The sequence below is a fragment of the Lichenostomus cassidix genome, chromosome 1Ab, assembly GCF_008360975.1.
Source record: "Lichenostomus cassidix isolate B80296 chromosome 1Ab, HeHo_3.0, whole genome shotgun sequence".
In the NCBI taxonomy this organism is placed as follows: Eukaryota; Metazoa; Chordata; class Aves; order Passeriformes; family Meliphagidae; genus Lichenostomus; species Lichenostomus cassidix.
Window position 1 is genome coordinate 7,301,176 of NC_139481.1, and position 18,622 is coordinate 7,319,797.

Sequence of the window (18,622 nt, forward strand, 5' to 3'; positions counted from 1 at the left end):
TTATTTAAAAGAAAAGTAAACATTGGTGTATTAAACCTGAATGCAGATACCTTGGAGTGTGGGCTGACTTTCAGCAATAGGTGGCCATTTATCTCCCTGCCCTGTCCATGTTCACAGCTGCATTTCCTGCAGACCTGGCTTTGTATCTCCAGGAATATGCTGGGATTGTCACTGAGTCCTAAGACCTCTCAACTCAATGCAATTGCACACAGTCCCTGCTCCATGCAAGGCAGAATGTTACCTTGGGTGCTGAACTTCGTGTTTTTTTCCCAAGCTGGTAATGGGAGTCACTGCTTGCAGGGCTGTCTGATTTAATTTGATTGCAGCTGCCTATGGAACCAAGACAGAACAGTTCTTTTAGACATTATCATGTGAAGAACAATGGGACAGCAAGTTGAAGGAAGGGACTGAAAAAAGGAAACAAACTCCCACCTCTGGATTGTCAGTGAGATAGATCTGTCTGGAGATGTTGTTGATGGCACATATCCACTGGAAGGAAAAAATGCAGTTGAAGTCATCAAGCTCACTTGTATATAAAAATAACATTAAGAAAATGTTTTTACCTCCTCATATTCTTTCTTGCTTTCTGCTTGAAGGGTTATGCCCCTAAAATATAAACACAGTGTGTAAGTGCTAACTGGACACCAGGACTGTTTGACTCCAGGGCTCACAATAACATCACCAAGCTTTGCATCTATTAACCATCAAAGGAACAAAAGCCATGAATAAGCTGCAGCTAAAAGACACCACATGTGCCATTCAGGCAGTTGTGGGGGAGGATTGGAAGAAACATGCTTTTAATTTGGAAACACCCTTCTGGAAACCCAGAAAAGCTTACTACTACAGCCAGCATGTTTTACAGGAAAGAGCATCTGAAGGGGTAGGTGTGACCTCAAACAAAACCTGGCTCATACGCTTTGCCTGTAGGAGTAGTGATCTGAAAGCAATATCTTCTGTCTTCACAGTCCACAGCCATGACAGAGCAGTTATCCAGGTCCTGAATCAATCCTCCAGCCACTGCTCCCCTTGGCTGGCACATCAAGTTGCCACCTTGAGTGAAGAAATAGAGTCTTTCCCAGGTTGTAGTCACCAGACCTGTTTTACTGATGAGAAGATGCAGTGATAAAGACTTGTTAGTATTTAGAAGAAGCTCCAAACAGGTATGAAACTGCAAACATATCCTGATGCTAATCAGAATTTTATGTTCACCCTGGCATTTTTTTTAATGATGGGGCTTTTAAGAAGAAAAAGCAGCACCTGTTCCTAGCAGAAACATCCTCAGTGAAAGCTGAAAAATTAAATAAACTCCAAACATCCAAGTTAAAAATGGTACCTTCTAGTTAAGGAATAACAGAATATTCAGTAACTGATGTGAAAGACTATGAGCAATTTCAGCACAAAGAATCATAATGAATAGAAGTATCTACTGCACATAATATCTCAGAGTCCTGCCTAGCTGCACAGTCCTGTTTTTATACTGTAATCCAGCTCTCAGAATACCATGAGAAATTAAAAACATGTCCACTCACAAAGAAGAAACTACTAGACAAACAAAATAATAAACTAATATTTAATCAATTAGATAAACAGGGTTATTATATGCCACCAATACACATACACATATGGAAGTTTATGGAAAATTTTATATGTAAAATCTGCAGAGGTAACTCTATGTATGATACACATTCTAAATTATGCACTTACATTGTCCATAAAGCTTTTTTTAATGTAAAAGAGGTCATTTATAAAAACATGTAATAATTACTAAATACAGCTGTTTATTTTTGTGAACACTATGTCTTCTTTAGCTCGAAGAACTGGGAACAATCTGAAACAAGCCTCATCAACTTCCAATTTTTAGTCACTTGAATGCAGGAAATTATTCCTTTCTAGGTGAATTCAACCAGAAGAAAACTTAAGTTTTCAGAAAAAGTAGTCTCAAATGCCTCTAATTTGGTTAAAGCTTCAAAAACACATTTCCAAAGATGACAGAGGTACTCAGGGGCTGAAAAGTAGAGTGATTCAGGAGCTTTAAACATCATTACCTGAGGAGTTTTTATTACCTAAGAAAAAAAATGTAGCAACTAAACAAACTAGAAGATAACAAGAATCTCCTTACTTTCTAAGATTAAGGTAGCCAGCCTTCTGGATGAGATTTCTATTGATGGCAGGTGAAGTTACATCTGAATCTGGGGTGTAAACAGATTCATTAACTGCAATTAAGTTCTGCTGGGATATTCTCATTTTTTCAGCTTCGGCATCCAGCTCTCCCTGTATGCTGGAAAAAAAAAACCCAACAACACAAAAAGAAATACAAAGCCATCATTAGCCATTTTATACCAGGATAGAGCTAACATCTGTAAGCCAAAATGAACAAAAACAGCAGCTGAGATTACCCTGGAAGGTAGTGCAAAGATGAAGTTTATTTTTCAAATAGACTTTATAGGAAATACTGCTTTGTAATACTGAAATGAGCACATGAGAAATGTTTAAGTGTTGAGAAAGAAGAGTTAAGTTTATTTTTTGAGAGACAGCTTCTAAAAGTAATTCTTCAATGAATTTACACTGCTGAACACATATAGACATTGCCCAAGTACAGTGGCACAGTTCAAAGCAGGCTGTACTATAGCATCTCTTGGCTTTCACAGAACTCTAATTCCTGCAAGTCTGTAACATTGGAATTCCTGCCTTGAGACCACCTAGTAACTGGTCATGGACTTCCAAGGGCAAGTTTTCCATGAATCCAGAACAATACAGGAACAAAATCTGTAGCTCAAGACTCACTTTAGCTTTAATTTTTTGTTTATAATGCTGTGTTCTGCTTTGGTGTGATTCAGGAGACATCCTTGGTGCAGGCTGGCTAAACTGAGCTCCTTTTAAATATATTGGTAAAAATCCAGTTTGCTGCAAGTGCTAAGTGTGAAGGGGTTTTGGAGTGTAAAATTTAACGCAGAAAGTATCTCTACAGATGCATGCTGTGTGTTCATAATCCTCCTGTAGGACACTTCAGTATAAAGGGGGAAACAGAACAGCCACTTCACTGGAGCAAGCAAGGAGAGAGCTCAAAGCTCTCATCATTTGCCACTGAAATACCTTCAGCATTTTTTTCTCAGCTCTACTGTCAGACAGTCTCTGGGAGCCACTGAATTTCCAGAGGTTCCCACAGATCCCCTGGCAGTTCCATCAGAACAATAAACCTGTCTTGTCTCCATCAGCCTCACTGAGTCCACGGTTCACCTGCAGACTTGTCTGATTGATGCACATCAATGCAAAGGGCATAATCAGAAAGTAACTAAAGGCCCATCATTTTGGAAATGTGATGTAAGTGATGCAATTATTAAAAAACAACCACTTGTTAGATAAACTACAGATAAAGGGGCTTAGGTCTCCATGTCAGCTGGAAGGACTAGGCAGTCTCTGGCTGGCCAGATGAAGAGCCAACTTGCAGCATGGTGTTAGTCTCTTTCATGTTACTTTATCTGAGGTTTCTCCACATCTTTAGAAAGTTCCTGTATCACCTCCAAAATGAGAGCAGCTGTGTGCATCTTGCCAGCTAGCCAAGTCACATGAGAGGCTGAGTTCCAGGCTGAGTAATAACATCAGATCTGAATTCAATTAGACCATAGTTTGCAAGCTAATGCCTTTCCACTCTATTGCTGAATGTCAGAATAAGAATTATTTAAATTCCATTTGTAAACAAAGTGGAACTGTGCTGTCATTTTTTACCCAAGTGTTACTCCAGTGAATCTTTTGATCTGTCATTATTGTTGCACCACAAAATGCTTTTGACAAAACTTCCCTGGTACCTTCATGGTTTCAATAGACTGTATTCCTAAGATGTGCTTCTCCCATCTCCACAGCAGAAAGAAGTGCTGACAATTCTGAAGTTAGATTTGTGGCAATTGTTACTGAGAATGATTTGCATTTGTGGCAATTGTTTACTGAGAATGTGTTAGTATTTTAACTCCTGTTCTCTAGGGTGAGGAGTTCTGTTTGCCTTGTGTAGCTACATCATCAAACACTTCAGGCCCTAAATCCTTACTTGTGAGGTTAATGGGTTATTGTTGTACAATATTATTACAGAAGACGCCGTAAATATAAATACCTCTAATTCAGAAAGCACTCTAGGTCTCTTATATTAATTCTGTTAATCCATTTCTAGCCCAAATTCTGTGCTTTTCTGTTCATGAAGACACACAGGGATGTAAGAAAGCATTTGAACACTTTACAGTATATAGTTTCTGACTATACTGTAAAATACTCCCTGCAGAGTACAGACAGCATTTTCTTTTCCATATACAAACTTCTCCTTTTACCTGCTGCTTTAACAAAATATGCCCAACAATGCAATGTAAGCATGGAAGGAATCTAATTAGAAAGAAAAAGAGGCACTGTGGTATGTGCTGAAGGTTAGAGCACTGCTCCTCCAGTGGAACAAAAAGCAAACAAAAGCACTGGGTTACCTTTGAACCATGTCTGAAACAGACGACAAAAAGCTGTCCATTCTTTTGGAAAACATCTCTGCTCCTTTCTTAAAGAAGTTGATCTGAAAAATACAAAAAAAAGGACGCTGAAGGTTCTCTTGGCTTTGGCAGACAAGTAACAGATTGTGGAGTGCTGACAGTGCTCCCATTATGACTGATACTTCTGGCAGCAGATCAGACACATGGGCAGAGCAGCTGGGCTGCCTTTCTTTGTGCTTCCCACTTTTGCAACTCCCCACCCTTTCACACACAGATAAGCTGCTGCCTGCTGACAGGTATGTTTCCAGTGAACTTGTTAAATGACTGAAAGGAGGGAACAGGTAGCTTCTCCCACACCAGCACTGAGCAGAACTGGGTCTCATGGTGTTGGGAGCTGCTGTGTGCAGTGCCACAATATCAAAGGGAAAGGGACACAAATCATCCATTAGATTTACTAGCCAAACCTGGGCTACCAACTCCAACATGAAAGTTTTCAAAGTGCTGCAGCACAGTCAGCCAGGAGAGTGTAGCTGTGCTTGCAGAAGCCTCCAGGGCAATTGGTTTTATCAACTACAGTTTTACCAGGGGTTTTGTTCTACTGAAGGAGCTAAAAAAAGGCTGCTAGGGCCAAAGTGCACATTTTGTGATAGGAGATTAATTCTCTTAGCTGGTATGGCTCAGCAGGCACACAGAGAAGCAAAGCCCTTGGTGTAGACTTGACCTTGTGTTACCTGCTGCAGGGCACACTGTCATCATTAGAGCCTACTGGCAACCCAGTGACACATGGATACACCTGGCATGTGTGTGCAATTCATTAGGTTAAAATATAAAAATAGTGATCTGCTCTGGGAAGAGATGTAAAAGCAAGTTCTTGGCTGTTAGGCAAGTTATTTCAGCCACTTGTGATTTCACTCCCTTTCTCTAACCTTGGGACCTAGGATTCCCAAAATTCAGATTTCTGCAATGATGTTATTGACCACAGGCTCCCTTTACAGACAAAGGAGAGAAAGAATGTCCTCCTAAACAATGATTCATCTATTCTATTTCTGAAGCCTGCTTAGGAGGGAAGAGCTCTAAATTCCACTGATGATAAACTGACACACCTAGGTTAGATGCTGATGCCAGTTTTCAGTCAAATGACCCCTGTGTATTAGCCACTGCTTCTTCCAAAAATTCCACATGGATTGCTCATTCATGGGACATGGGAAACTGGAGACACATGTTTTGAGTAATTAATAAATAGAATATATATTTGGGCTGAAGGGCAGTTCACAATACTTAAGCATCAACATCAACTGGCTTCTGGTTATTCAGTCATTCCCATGACAACCTGAGACTTCCCTGTATAAAGCACTGGGATAAGGCAGTTTTGCCAGATAAAGTACAGGGAAAGAAAGTTCTGTTTGGCTTCCAATAAGGGAAACCAATGCAGTTCTTTTACTCAGGATAATTACAGCAGAGAAGCAGTGTGAACTCCCATGGTGGGGAAAATGACTGAATCCTCATTTAATACCTATTTTAAGTGAGGCACATGGTCTGCAAAAGACAGGATGATGTAGGTGATGATGAGCCACACAACAATCTCAAACAGAGCACCACATCCATTTTTCCTCTTTTCATAGCCCAATTCTCATTTTCCAAACACTTTCTTTCTTTCATCAAAATCAAAGCACACAAGACCCTTAAAATGGGTGATAATGAGAATCAATGCTGTGATAATACTAGTTTGTTGATCCTCCTGATATCCTGCAGAGTCAGACTATCAGTCTAGACTTGAGAAATGCTCTATCAAATTGCTGGTAGCATAAAAACTAGAAAAAGGATTTTCCAGCCTTATGCTGAATCCTCTCTACTGTTCTGTCCCTGCAGCTCTGCAGAGCATGCTCTGTTCCCCATCATGCACACTCCTCATCAGTATGCTGAACGTTATGTGCCAGAAGGGAACTGCTACATAGGAGAGTTTGTGCAGACTGAGTAAACAGTGGGAGTAAATGCTACTGCACTGATAGATCAGCTGTGAAAAAACTAACCCTAGCCTGATTTTGCATAGAAGTGTATTGGATTTTCTTTTCATTACTGTCTTTCCTGAATATCTACACATTGGACTGTCTGCCACAAACAAAATCTGTTGTTAGAATTTAGGCAAGCTGAATGCAAATTATTTCCCCTCCAGCCTAGCTGTAATTTGTCAGTTCTCAAAATAAATCCAGAGCTACAATGTTTTAATTTTCCCAAAAACATGTCTAAGTGATAGAGACTCTTTACTGTCAATACCAGTCCTCGTGTATATCCTAGCATGGGTTCCATCATTGCTACTCTCTTCCTGTACTGCAGAGCATTCAGGGCACAGTAATATTGCAGGGATGAGAGGTGCTGCTTTCTTCTTGCATTTGCCACTTCTTTTGCCACTTCTGCCTTGAGCTGAATAAAAAATGATAAAGAGGTTGACAGAGTGTTATGGTGTATATGAATATATTCACTGATTATCTTCAAGCTATTTTTGAAGAACTCTCATTACAGAAATTCTCCAGGTTAAAATGAAGGATGAGAAACAAAGAAAGCAAATCCACAACCCAAAGCAAGTACTTCTAGCCCTTCTCTGTCAAGATACTTACGCATTTGTGGAGCCCCTGTGACTACTAACTACTAACTACATAACTGCCACCACTAAAAATCTGGATCAGATCTCTGTGCAAGAAATTTATTTGCAGGTGAGATCACAACCCAAGTACGCAAGTGTAGCATTCAGAGGCGAATAATTCACAGTATGCTGTATCACATTGTGTTCCATAAGGCATTTCCTTTCAAGGACCATCCTGTAGAACTGATTCACTCTCAGGACAGAGCCTGTCACACACTTTTTGACAAAGGGATGGATTTTAGAGTAGCAATCCAGTGAGGGAGGACTGTAGAGCAATCCCACCAAGAGAGTTAGGAGGGAGGAATGTAGAGCAATCCCACCAAGAGAGTTCTGTGCATTGTTAATGGAATTTCAGTCCCTACAGAGGAATTCACCAGGAAGGTACATGCAAAGGAATGGAATGCTTTAGGAACAGCAGACACAAGGCTTCATGGCAGCTCACAATAAATTGGACTCAGTGGCACTGCAGCATCACCTCAGCTGGCCAACAGTAGGCCTATACAGATCTATTTACAGTCACTTGGACTGCCTCTGTCTGAAAAGCTCCCATGGATCTGAAGGGCTCTAGCTGAGCACAATATTTGATCACTTGCCTAACTTGGAGAAAACAGGTGTAACTGCTGAGTTGATGTTTAAAAGCTTTGTGTCTGCTTGGAAACGAAGTCACAAGTATTTTTGAGCTACTGTGAATTTAAGCAATGAACTCTCCAAAGTTCACAATGAGCAATGATGCAGACAGAATGGCTGATGAAAATGTTTTATTTTCCCTTTGACATTTGTTACCTTTTCATTTTCTTTCCTTTTCGGTAACCTGCTATACTTTGCCATGGACACGTCATGTTCTGTAGACAAGGAATATTATTCTTTTTAGAAATGTGATGTGTGTGTGCACAGAATAAACATGTCTTCTGTGCTCTGAGAGCTGCACATGAACAGAAACAAACAAAAAAGGGACACATACCATTGCTAGCAAGGCCAAAGAGATCCTTCAAGGTGCTTACTTCTGGAAAAGAGAAATCAAATATTCCAACTAAAACCAGCTGTTAACAGTTTGTTCAATTGAGACCATTTAGGGCATATTTACTGCCCAAGTCACACCAGCCCTTTCACAGCAGAGATGTATAACATTGTGCCTGTCTTAAAAATGCTAAACCAGATCAGCTGCTAGAGAAATGAACAGACAGCAAATTAAGGGTGGAGTGCATTTATTTCATTGAGCAAATTGTCACTATGAAAAGGATGCCTTCTCTGTCAGTGTCATTTCTCCAGAGAAGCACATTTCACTATGTTCCACTATCATAAAAGATCAGCAGTTCTGAACAACTTCCTGACAGTGCTAAGGTGACACCGAGAAATTTAAGACCCAGAGATGAATGAACTAAAGCCTTTTTCCTGTATATGAATCTTCCTGCATGTGGAACCTTTTTTGCTAAGCTGCTCTGTGAAAAGAAATATGTACCTAACACACCTGCCTGCTGGCTATGATGATTCCAGTACAAACAGTGGCCATGAGGTTCTGATACAGGTAGAGAGAAAAAAGATTAAATAGGCAACTAAACAGGCAACTGAACTTCACAACGTTGGGCACAAGCTACTCTTAGTGTCACCACCAACATGTGCTGCAGCTGGCAAAAGTCTCTCAAAAAGCTACAAAGAAAGCTACAATCACAAGAACAGACATTATGCAACTGCGGAAATACCAAGAGGAAATTGTAGGATGTCATCATGGTCTCTGATTATTTTTAACACCCTACTCATTAATCAGTTTCACTCCACCTTTTTTTCCCCTAAAATGCTTCATTATGATTCAGACGCAGAAAGATGAAATTTTTCCACGTGTAGCTAATTTGTATCTAGAGGTTTCTACAGTATTCAGCATATAGATGTAACAAGATCAAATGTAAAAACAATAACTCAGGTAATCTGCCTTGCTGCCTTGCTGAATCCCTCTATGACATTCCAATGTGGCCAGGTCTCTACTAAAAACACTGTTCTACAGATTGAATCAGAAAAAAAAAAGGATGCTGTGATGGATAGAATTTAAAAAAATAAATTTGACATCTACGGAAGTTGAAGAAACTTTCGCTTTTTGTCATAAAGCAGCTGATAAGCTGCAGTCTTCATATGCATTTCCATATCTAGTTTTAATGAACAAGAGGGAAGAATCCATAAAGATGGAAACAGAATTACTAACTCTGAGGTCACATTAAAGAGGTGGGGAAATTTTTATACATCTTACCATTCACATCCTGCTTTATATTTGACAGTATATGACAAATAAGTTATTCATTAACATAGACACCTGAATGTCTTCACAATTTCAAATCAGATATTATAAGGAAATGAGCACTAAGCTTTAAAAAAAAAGAAAAGAAAGAAAGAAATGCTGCTCTAAAAACTCACATTTCTGTTGCATAAGTAGGTAAGAGTGTCCTTGACCTTGAATATGAACTTGTTTCTATTGAAGTTACATCAGATGTTTGCATTACTGCCTTGCTGTTTAAGTAATGGATTTCCAAATTTGTGAAGTCAGGTTACTTGGAACTACCCCTGCATGGTAAGGATTTAAACAGGACTGAGTCCTTAAAAAGGAGGGAATATACTATTCTCTGAAGTTAAAATATTCTTGGCTTGTGCTTGTCAAACAGCCTCAAACTTCTCAAATGGCATAAATTCCGTTTGCAAGCCAAATTCACTGCTAGATTTCCCTTCTGGCAATTATAACATCAATGACTTCAGTGAAATCATGCTGGTGAAAAAGCACAGTGACCCAGCAAAGAACAAAGCTGGGTATTTTTAAACTTGCACCATATGCTGCATAAAATGTTATGTGGTGAACTTGAACTGGTTTTGTCTCAGTAAAAGCATGCACTGTTGATGAAAGTCTGTAGCAGAGGAAAAATGTAACAGAAACTTTTCTGTGCATCATCAAAGAATAAATAAATATATGGCATTATGTCTCAGATAAGATGAAATAAACAAGAAGGAACACATTAGAAAAACTGAAACTTAGAATAAAATTTACCTGTGAGATCCTTTTCTCGGAATTGTATTATTGGGAGAACCATTGTATCTGCAAGCTGCTTAGCCAGTTCAGAATGAAGAATATTGAGCTGGAACATAGAACAGAGCAACGTTCTGAGACAGAATGTAAATAAAAAACCCAAAATACATAAAACACCAAAACACACACCAGCCATTTGTGCCCAGTGGATATAATGTACTTCAATGCTTAAAACACCCTTCTAAAGATACCTGAGACAGATGGGGATTTCTCCCTTAATGTTTCATTCCTGCCTGGTATTTCCCAAGGATCCAAGAACTTTTCAATTCCCATGTAATGGATTAGGGCAATTCACTTGATCATTAATTCTAATGCTTAACCCAACAGGATTGAAACTGTAATGATCCTTTATTAACCTGTTTTTGTTAAGTCTCCATGCCATGGAGTCCCAGCACCACAACTACAATGGCTTTCCATGAACAAGGGTTACCTCCTGGAGCACCAGGAGAGTGCCACACATGGGTGTGACATTCTGCCTTCTGCTCACAGTGTCCTGGAGACCTCCAGGCAGCCTTGTGCAGGTCAGGATGAAGTCAGGATTCCCCACCAGACAATACAAATCAGTGCTGATGGAACAGACAACTAAAACAGGCACAGGGGGTAGCTAACACACAGAGGAGGCTGAGGAATGGAGCAGGTTCTCCTGAGGGAAAATGTGACCAACTGAGTAGAGGCTTTCAGCTTTCTGTCCCCAAAGTGGCACCATTCTCTTGCACTTGGGAAGGAAAAAGTTCTTGTTTGGATTTATTGGAATTCACATAAGCAACTACAAGACTGGAAATAACAAATGCTCCTTTCAAGTATCCCGAGAACCTTTCCCCATTTTCCCATTTCTGTACCTTAGCCCCACATACTTGTAATTTTTGTAGTCTAATATTTAGCTTAATCTGGAGGTTTTGCAGAGTAGGGAGACCAAACATTCACAGTAGAAGGCCAAGAACTCTATACTATCTCAGAACTAGAGGCTCCAACCTTAAATGGAGCCTTTCCTCTGGAACATATTTTGTAAACTGGACTGTAATCTCATTTAAGACGAGTAATTAGAATAGGAAGACAATTACTTCATCTATTATGTTTCTTAGTGAGGGATTTTACGTAAATATACTAATTTGCAAAGTCCACAAAATTGTATACATGTTATACAGAGTGTGCTTCTTGGTGTGTTTTCACCTTTGATGAGCTGTACACCTAGGATCCTATTAAAACTGAAGAAAATACCCTTTTTCCCTTTTTAGTGCTGTGTCTGCTTCATATTTCTACCAGCTGAAAGGCAACAATAGCATGTGGGATGAAGCCACAGAAACAGCTCTAACCATTATCAAAGGGTGTTATCAAACTTCTTTATCCACAATCAAATGACTCTAAAACCCAAACACAATTGAGCCTTCAGTGGAAGGGTTAGAATCGAACAGACAGACCCAAAGAAAAACCACTAATATTCTATATTGGAAAAAGAGAATACTAACAATTCAAATTACCTCATCAACAACTTTTGAAAAATAATGCAGGGTGGATATCACTTCTTCATCTCCTTTACCTAAGGCGAAATGCTGGAAATAGAAACACACATTTGGTTCATAAATTAGTAAAGATGAATACAAAATACAACACAAAGCTAATGAACAGTTCTACAAAATGCAACATATTATAAAAATCAATGTAAAACCAGAAACTCATTAATACACATTATTTTACCCTGGTCTTCTTGTTTTAAATGAATGGGTTTTGGACAACACTTAATTCTTACTGTATTCATTTCAAAGTCATAGAACAGGAACAAACTGACTTGTATCTTCATAAATTTATAAACTCAGATTTTGTACCTCTTCAGGGTTTTTTTTTTTGTTGGTTGGTTCTTTTTTTTAAGATTCTCAGAAGTGACCCAACTCCATTGAACATCCTGGGGAAATTCACAACAGCCTTCACATGAAACCAAGTAAAGCAAATGCTCTGAGCACTTCCAGAAAACACACTATTTACAGACTTCTTCACAAGTGCTAAGGCAGAAAAGAAGTCAAAGTCACGTGCTGAACATACCTGCTTTTCATAGGCAAGGAGCTGCTTCGACAGCTGTTGTGTGGCAAGGCACATTTCATTCTACAAACAAAAATGACATGTTAGGAGAAATAATGAAAGGTCCCTAGCACTGCTGTTACTACTACTTTGTTACCAGCATCCTGAGTGACAAACGTTCAGCTGTGTGCAAACAGCAGGTCCCAAAATACCTGCAGAGATGTCCTGCTTGCAGCTAGGAGAGAGTTAATTTCTTCTCAGCAGCTGGTGCAGTGCTGTGTTTTGGATTCAGAATGAGAGTGGTGCTGATAACACACTGATGTTTTGGATTTTTGCAAAGCTGTGTGTATCCTAACTAAAGGATTTTTTTTTCCACCTTGTCTCATGCTCGGCCAGTGAGAAAACTGTGCAAAAGAAACTGGGAGGGAGCACATCCAAAAGGACCAAAAGGATATTCCACATCATGGAACATCATGCCCAGTTAATAAACTGGGGCAGGTTACCCAGAAGGGCCAGTCTGGATTGGGAAGGAGGGCTGGCATTGGTCAGTTGGTGTAGAGCAATTGCAGGCTGCATCACTTGGGTTTTTCCCCTCTTTTATTAACATTATCATTTACCATTATTACTGTATTTTACTTTATTTTCAATTGTTAAAATGCTTTTATCTCAACATTTAAGTTTTGCTTTGACTCTCCTCCCTCTTCCACAAGGGTGAGGGGAGAGAGGAAGGGTTGAGTGAGTGTCTGAATTTCCAGCTGGGCTCAAACCACAAGAATAGAGAAGCAGTAGTAAGAGGCATATACTTCAGATCTACAGTTTCAGCTTCACTACTTTGAGTAGAGCTAAGACTTGGGGTTTGGTTTTAGGCTTGTGTTTTCCCCATAACAAGGAAATAAGTAGAACAACCTCAAACATATAGGTTGCCATACCAGCATAAGAATGTTTCATATTGGTTAATCATCTTTCCCCAAAATCTACATCAATAAAGTGATTTAGATGTGCTTCTATAATGCATCCATGCTCAGGGAATGTAGCAATGGAATTACAGCACTTTGAGAGGATACAGGAGCACAAAGCAGCACATCTCTCTTCTCCTGGCTGCACCAGCCAGTGAAACTACACACATACTTCAGATGAGCTTAGGCAAGGCAAGGTTTGTAGAGAAGGTGTGTAATTTACTTGACAGCTGGAAAAACCAGACAAGCACTTGGATATATCAATCTTTAATCAATGTATTCCTAGCACTAGCATATCTACTGCTCTGTCCCTGATTTGTTAACAAGGACTTAAAAAGTAGAACAAAATAAAAAGGGGAAGGGGATAACTAGGATCTGTCTTAACCCTTATCGGATCCTTCTTTTCCTCAGTAATGCACAAAACTTTTAACTTTCAATTTAATTTTAAGCCTTAATATAAACTATTCTTGTCTCCAAGCATATAAGGCCATGGAGAGTTTGTTAACCTAGGAGAAATCTCTGAACTGCTTTAATAGAACCCTTTATACTAGGGCTGATACAGAAAACCACTAAAACTGGGACAGAGCTTGTGTGCTCTTGTATTGTCCCTTGTCATCCTGAGCAAGCAGAGCACAGCACAGTGAATTATCTGGGCCAGAGATTCTCAAACAGCCTTTGGTTTGGCCTGGTGCCACCTGTGCCGTACTTCACTGCAGCCTGGTGCTTCCGCAGCACCTTGCTGAGCCAGGAAGGAGAGTTCATGTGGGCAGCAGGGCTCAAACATTGTCAGTGTTGTGTCCCCAAGTGCTCAGGGCAGGAAAAAACCAAAAGCCAAAAGAAACCAGGCACAGCCTAGGTAACAGCAGCTGCATGTGAACAGAGGACAGGAAAAGCTGAACGAGGTCATTTTGACCATTTTGAAACACCACGGTGATACCACTGCCAGGTGGGAGGAGATGAGGCAGCAGAGACCTCCCAAGGTACAAACAAGAGTTCAGAGCTGAGCTCAGCTGGGCCCATGCTTGGATCAGGCACACCCCATGACTATTCTCACTTCACAGTCACGGATTAGCCTTATTTCTTGTCTCAGCCCAATTAGCAATAAGCATTACACTTTCACACAACAATAATGCCAATGATTCCTGTAAGATTTGCAGGTTGCTTTTGCAGATTACGTAGTTTTTAAAATGAAAAAGCTTTACACAAACACTTGGTATTTAGGTATTTCCCAAGCTAGAGGACAAAAAAGGATGTTTGGCCTCATAATAAAAAAACAAACCCTGTTAAGGCCTCAGGCATGGATAGGAATGAGCCTTAATTATTTGCCCCCAAGCAGTAGGAACACCAGTGAGACTTTGCCACCTTCAAAGTGGGAGCTAGCAAGCAATGAGTTTATGACAGGGAGGATAGGACTCCTTGTATGTATATAGATGACATTAAAAGGGTTTGTTTGTATGCATGTGGCAGGAAATTAAGATTGCAAAAAGAAGCAGAGGTTCTCAGACCTGGCATCATTTTCATAAGCACAACCTCAAAGATAGTCTTCTTGCAGTTCTTACTCAGCTCTTAGTCCTCACACAGCAAGTGTGATGCCACCTGTAAGTTGTACAGCTGGAGCAGGGTGAGAGAAATCTTTTCAGCTAAACTGAGTAGTAGAAACATGCATCATTTTCCCCTCTTCATTTCAATTTACTGACTCCTGCAAAGTCTGTGATCTGCTCTGAATCTGGAAAATACATGCTTCTGGCTAAAACTTGCTAACACTAGAAGAAGCTTCAGAATAGTGGGCTGTTAAACCAACAAACAAAACCCCAAACCAAACACACAAAACCTGACCCAAGTCATCAGTGTTAACCATCCCCAAAGCTTCTCCTCATCTGTGTGGGGCAGCTTGGAGATGGGCAATGTAAAGAGGTGTGTGGAATAAGCATCTTCCAGTGATCACCACTCCCCAGGAGTCCCCACTTTCCAGTAAGTGACAGGATAATGGGGGAATGCATAAAGCCCGAGGATCTCAAAGGGGTGTAAATTAACAACACCTTAGCAAGTATATAATCAGGTGACAACTCTTAACTATAGACCCCAAGCAGACATCCATAGCATGCTACTCCAGATACAGAACAAATTGATAGATATGCCTGACACAAAACTTACTTTGGGATTTTAGGCTGATTTGGGGACAACAGTTCTGTGCATTGCTCACAACCCACTGCTGCCAGCTGGTCACATTTTTCATTTATTGGCTCATTCTTTGTGTTAGAACACCACAAACAAACGTGTTACTCAATCTCTACCCATGTGGAAGTTAATCCTGAGTCCATCCTCCCTCCCAACACCTACCAGACTTAGTTCCCATCAGAGGTGCAAAATCATTCATTTTATTATTTGGGGGGAAAAATCCAAACAAAAAATCAAAACAAAACAGACACACACCCAAAAGCTGTAAACAAATCCAGTTTAACTAGCAAGTTGAAACACAGTCCATTGCATAAGGGACAAGAAGCAGGCAAAGTGCTCTGATGACCTAGTGGTAATACTGCATTGCTAAGCACACTAATCTGGGAAAGTTTGGTTTAATCCTCCTCCCATTTCTTCCTAATCAGCCTTTTCCCCTCCCCCTGCCCTGCTGCCATTCAGTTCCAAGACTTAGAAGTTATTTGCATTGCATCAGTTGACAGATCCACTAAATCCAGGCAAATTATTTTAACAGGTTTTAATCTATTTCCAAGGCATTTTCCCATGGAATACAGCAACACTGATTTCCTTTGTCCTGAAGTGACTGCAATTCAATACACCACAGCAAAAGAAAAACTACAATACAATCCTGACTCCACATCTCTTCCACATTACCTTGACATTTCAGAATTCATCATGCACTTATGGAGTGGGAGAGCTATCAAGGAGAGGATATATCAAGCAAAATGTCAATAAAATTCTGAACAGAATTGAAGCTGCCTAAGTGAAGGCAAACTTAACCAGTAGTGGGCCTTGCAAGCACATTGATTTGCACTAGATGGTTTTATTTAACAGGGAAAACATCTCTGCAGCATTACTGTAAAAAAAAGTGTACTGGAATGAAGAAAAGACCATCTGTAAGTAAGTATAATGAAATCAGTAGTGATTACACATGCACTGACTTTTTTTCCCTTTTTCTTTAACCTTGGCTGGCATGATAGCCCTAGGAATAGATTTCTGTAAGTCCAGTTCAAATGGATAAGGTAGTGGAAGTGGTGTCTTGAATCTAGCATTAATCTACCAGAAACTAAAAACAACTAGCCTAAAAAATATTGTTTTATTCTCAAGTTATTTCAATATCTCACCCTGCCTTCAAAAAAGTCGGTGGGAAAAAAACAGTCCAACTAATTTTCTGAGCTAGTGCCCAGAGCAAAGGCATGGCATTGATTCCTCCTTCTTCATTATAATTTTTATTCACTAAGCTGTTCATATGATCAGAAGAGATGGATTTTTCTATAACCTCTTTCTAATAAAATATCCATGCCATTAACAATTTCTCAGAGAGGCAGTCCATCTGTTCTTAGAGTCTCTGTATTTTTCCAAAATAAACTCTGAGGACTAATCTGCTAAAATCCAAAGATATTTCTGTAGACAGTTGTCTAACAGACTACAGATTTGAGGGCATGTAAAGGATTAAGTCGAGCTATAAATTAACTTCTAAAGACACAGAACTATTCCAGCATGTCCAATTCCAATCCCAATATAATGAAGCTTTCTGCAAAGTGACTTTCCTACACCAGCTACAGTTGACATTTTTAAAACTACAAGTAACTATCACATAGAACTGCTTCATATAAACAAGCAAGACACTAGTAAAAGTATTTATTCATGCACTCTGCATGTGCAGAATGACATGTAACAAATTTTGGCTTACATCTGGGCAAACTTAATGCCTCTTAAAAGAGGAAAAAGACACAGGTAGGTGGTTGAAGTAGAACACCCAGGAGGCAGTTGCAGCTTTTCCACCCCATCAGAGCTAGGAAATATATTTACTTTCAAAATCAGGCACAGCACAGAAAGAACTAGGTCTTGATACAACAGTCTGATGCAGCTCCATCTACATTTGCTTATCTTCCTACAAAACAGAATTATCCAGCAATCTAGTAAATGGCACAGTCCTACAGGCTTAGGTTTGCATGTTAAATGGCTTGGAAACATGAACCCAGGGCTGCAGGAAGCTAAGCCTCACCAGGGTGCTCAGGCTGCACAGCACTTCACCAGATCAGCCTAACATATGGCTTGCCCTGGTGCTGATTCACATTCTGTCCTCACAAACGGGAACAGTTCAGCAAAGCATCATCCAAGCACTTCAAGGAAGAGAAAACACCAGTCAGAGCTCTGCTGTGAAACACCAAAAGCAGCTACAATAGGATGGTTAGAAAGAATCTCTTGTGTGAATACAATTCCTGTCAGCAGGATATCCATATATTTATGCTGCCTCCAGATCCTGCTTAGCACAGTGTTAGCTTGCTTCCAGGCACAGTGACAACTCTGAATTTATAGCCAGCATTAAACCCAACTGCCTGCCTCTGTAAATACATTTAGTTCTCATGTGATAATGCTCTGCTTATCTCTGTCAGCAACATGTGGTGAATATGCCTCAGGAAGGTAAGAGGTATATGATGCAAACTTATGGACCAATAATACACACAGTATTTCACAGAAGTCTGTGCTGACAGCTGCAATTTATTGCAAATAGTTTGTCCCATTGTAACACTCTGGTGAAGCTTCTCTATGTAGAACTCAAAGTTTACAAAATGCTAACTTAACTTTTGCTCCTTCAAAACATCTTAGGAAAAGAAAAATGGTCTTATAATTTGAAAAGGTGATACAATAGTTCCCTTAGATGTGAATAGAAAACAAAAAAAACCCCCAACCTCTTATCAGTGCTTACTTGCTAATTAAACAAGAATTCTCAACACTTGGGGTAACGTATGCAACATAATAAATATGAAAATCCATGCATACCCTAGAGAGCCTGACAGCTAACTACTGAGTTACAGCCTACTGAAGGCAATACACAGGAAAATCAAACAAGCAGCACTGTTGAAAAATGCAGACATGAGGCATCATGGATTTCAGAGAGAAGTAACACTGTTATGAAGCACTACCTAAAATAGCTTGACAGATTCAAGCTGTCCTGACACCCTTGAAATGTGGTACCTATAAACCAAGACTATTCCATAATTGTCAAAAGTTTCTCTAAGAGTCTGGACATTAAAAGGCAGTGAGCCACAGAGATTGTTGCTGCTTTGCCTGTGTGACTCTGGAATCACAAGACTGCTCATGGAGATGCAGATGCTGAACAAAATTACACTTCACAATTCCCATGCTGTTCCCTCTCCAGATATATTGATAAAGACAACATGTGTTTCTTTTTACTCCTCTTCTGCCATCACTGCCCCTATATCTAGACAGGTTTGTCAGGACTCATGAGATGAAATCTCTTTAACAATGATAAAATACTACA

The 18,622-nt window shown here is 39.8% G+C and overlaps 1 protein-coding gene across 1 annotated transcript in view; it reads right to left on the bottom strand.

The window, feature by feature from the left end:
* APPL2 (adaptor protein, phosphotyrosine interacting with PH domain and leucine zipper 2) overlaps positions 1-18,622 on the bottom strand; it is a 31,164-nt gene that overhangs the window by 4,311 nt on the left and 8,231 nt on the right. Inside the window, exons 3-14 of the mRNA XM_085049663.1 lie at positions 12,206-12,265; positions 11,647-11,718; positions 10,130-10,217; positions 8,066-8,107; positions 7,888-7,946; positions 6,738-6,884; positions 4,464-4,546; positions 2,120-2,278; positions 915-1,103; positions 564-606; positions 433-489; positions 242-330 (exon numbers count right to left, since the gene is read on the bottom strand). Coding sequence (XP_084905789.1) covers positions 242-330; positions 433-489; positions 564-606; positions 915-1,103; positions 2,120-2,278; positions 4,464-4,546; positions 6,738-6,884; positions 7,888-7,946; positions 8,066-8,107; positions 10,130-10,217; positions 11,647-11,718; positions 12,206-12,265 — 1,088 coding nt within the window. The remainder of the gene's footprint in view (positions 1-241; positions 331-432; positions 490-563; positions 607-914; positions 1,104-2,119; positions 2,279-4,463; positions 4,547-6,737; positions 6,885-7,887; positions 7,947-8,065; positions 8,108-10,129; positions 10,218-11,646; positions 11,719-12,205; positions 12,266-18,622) is intronic.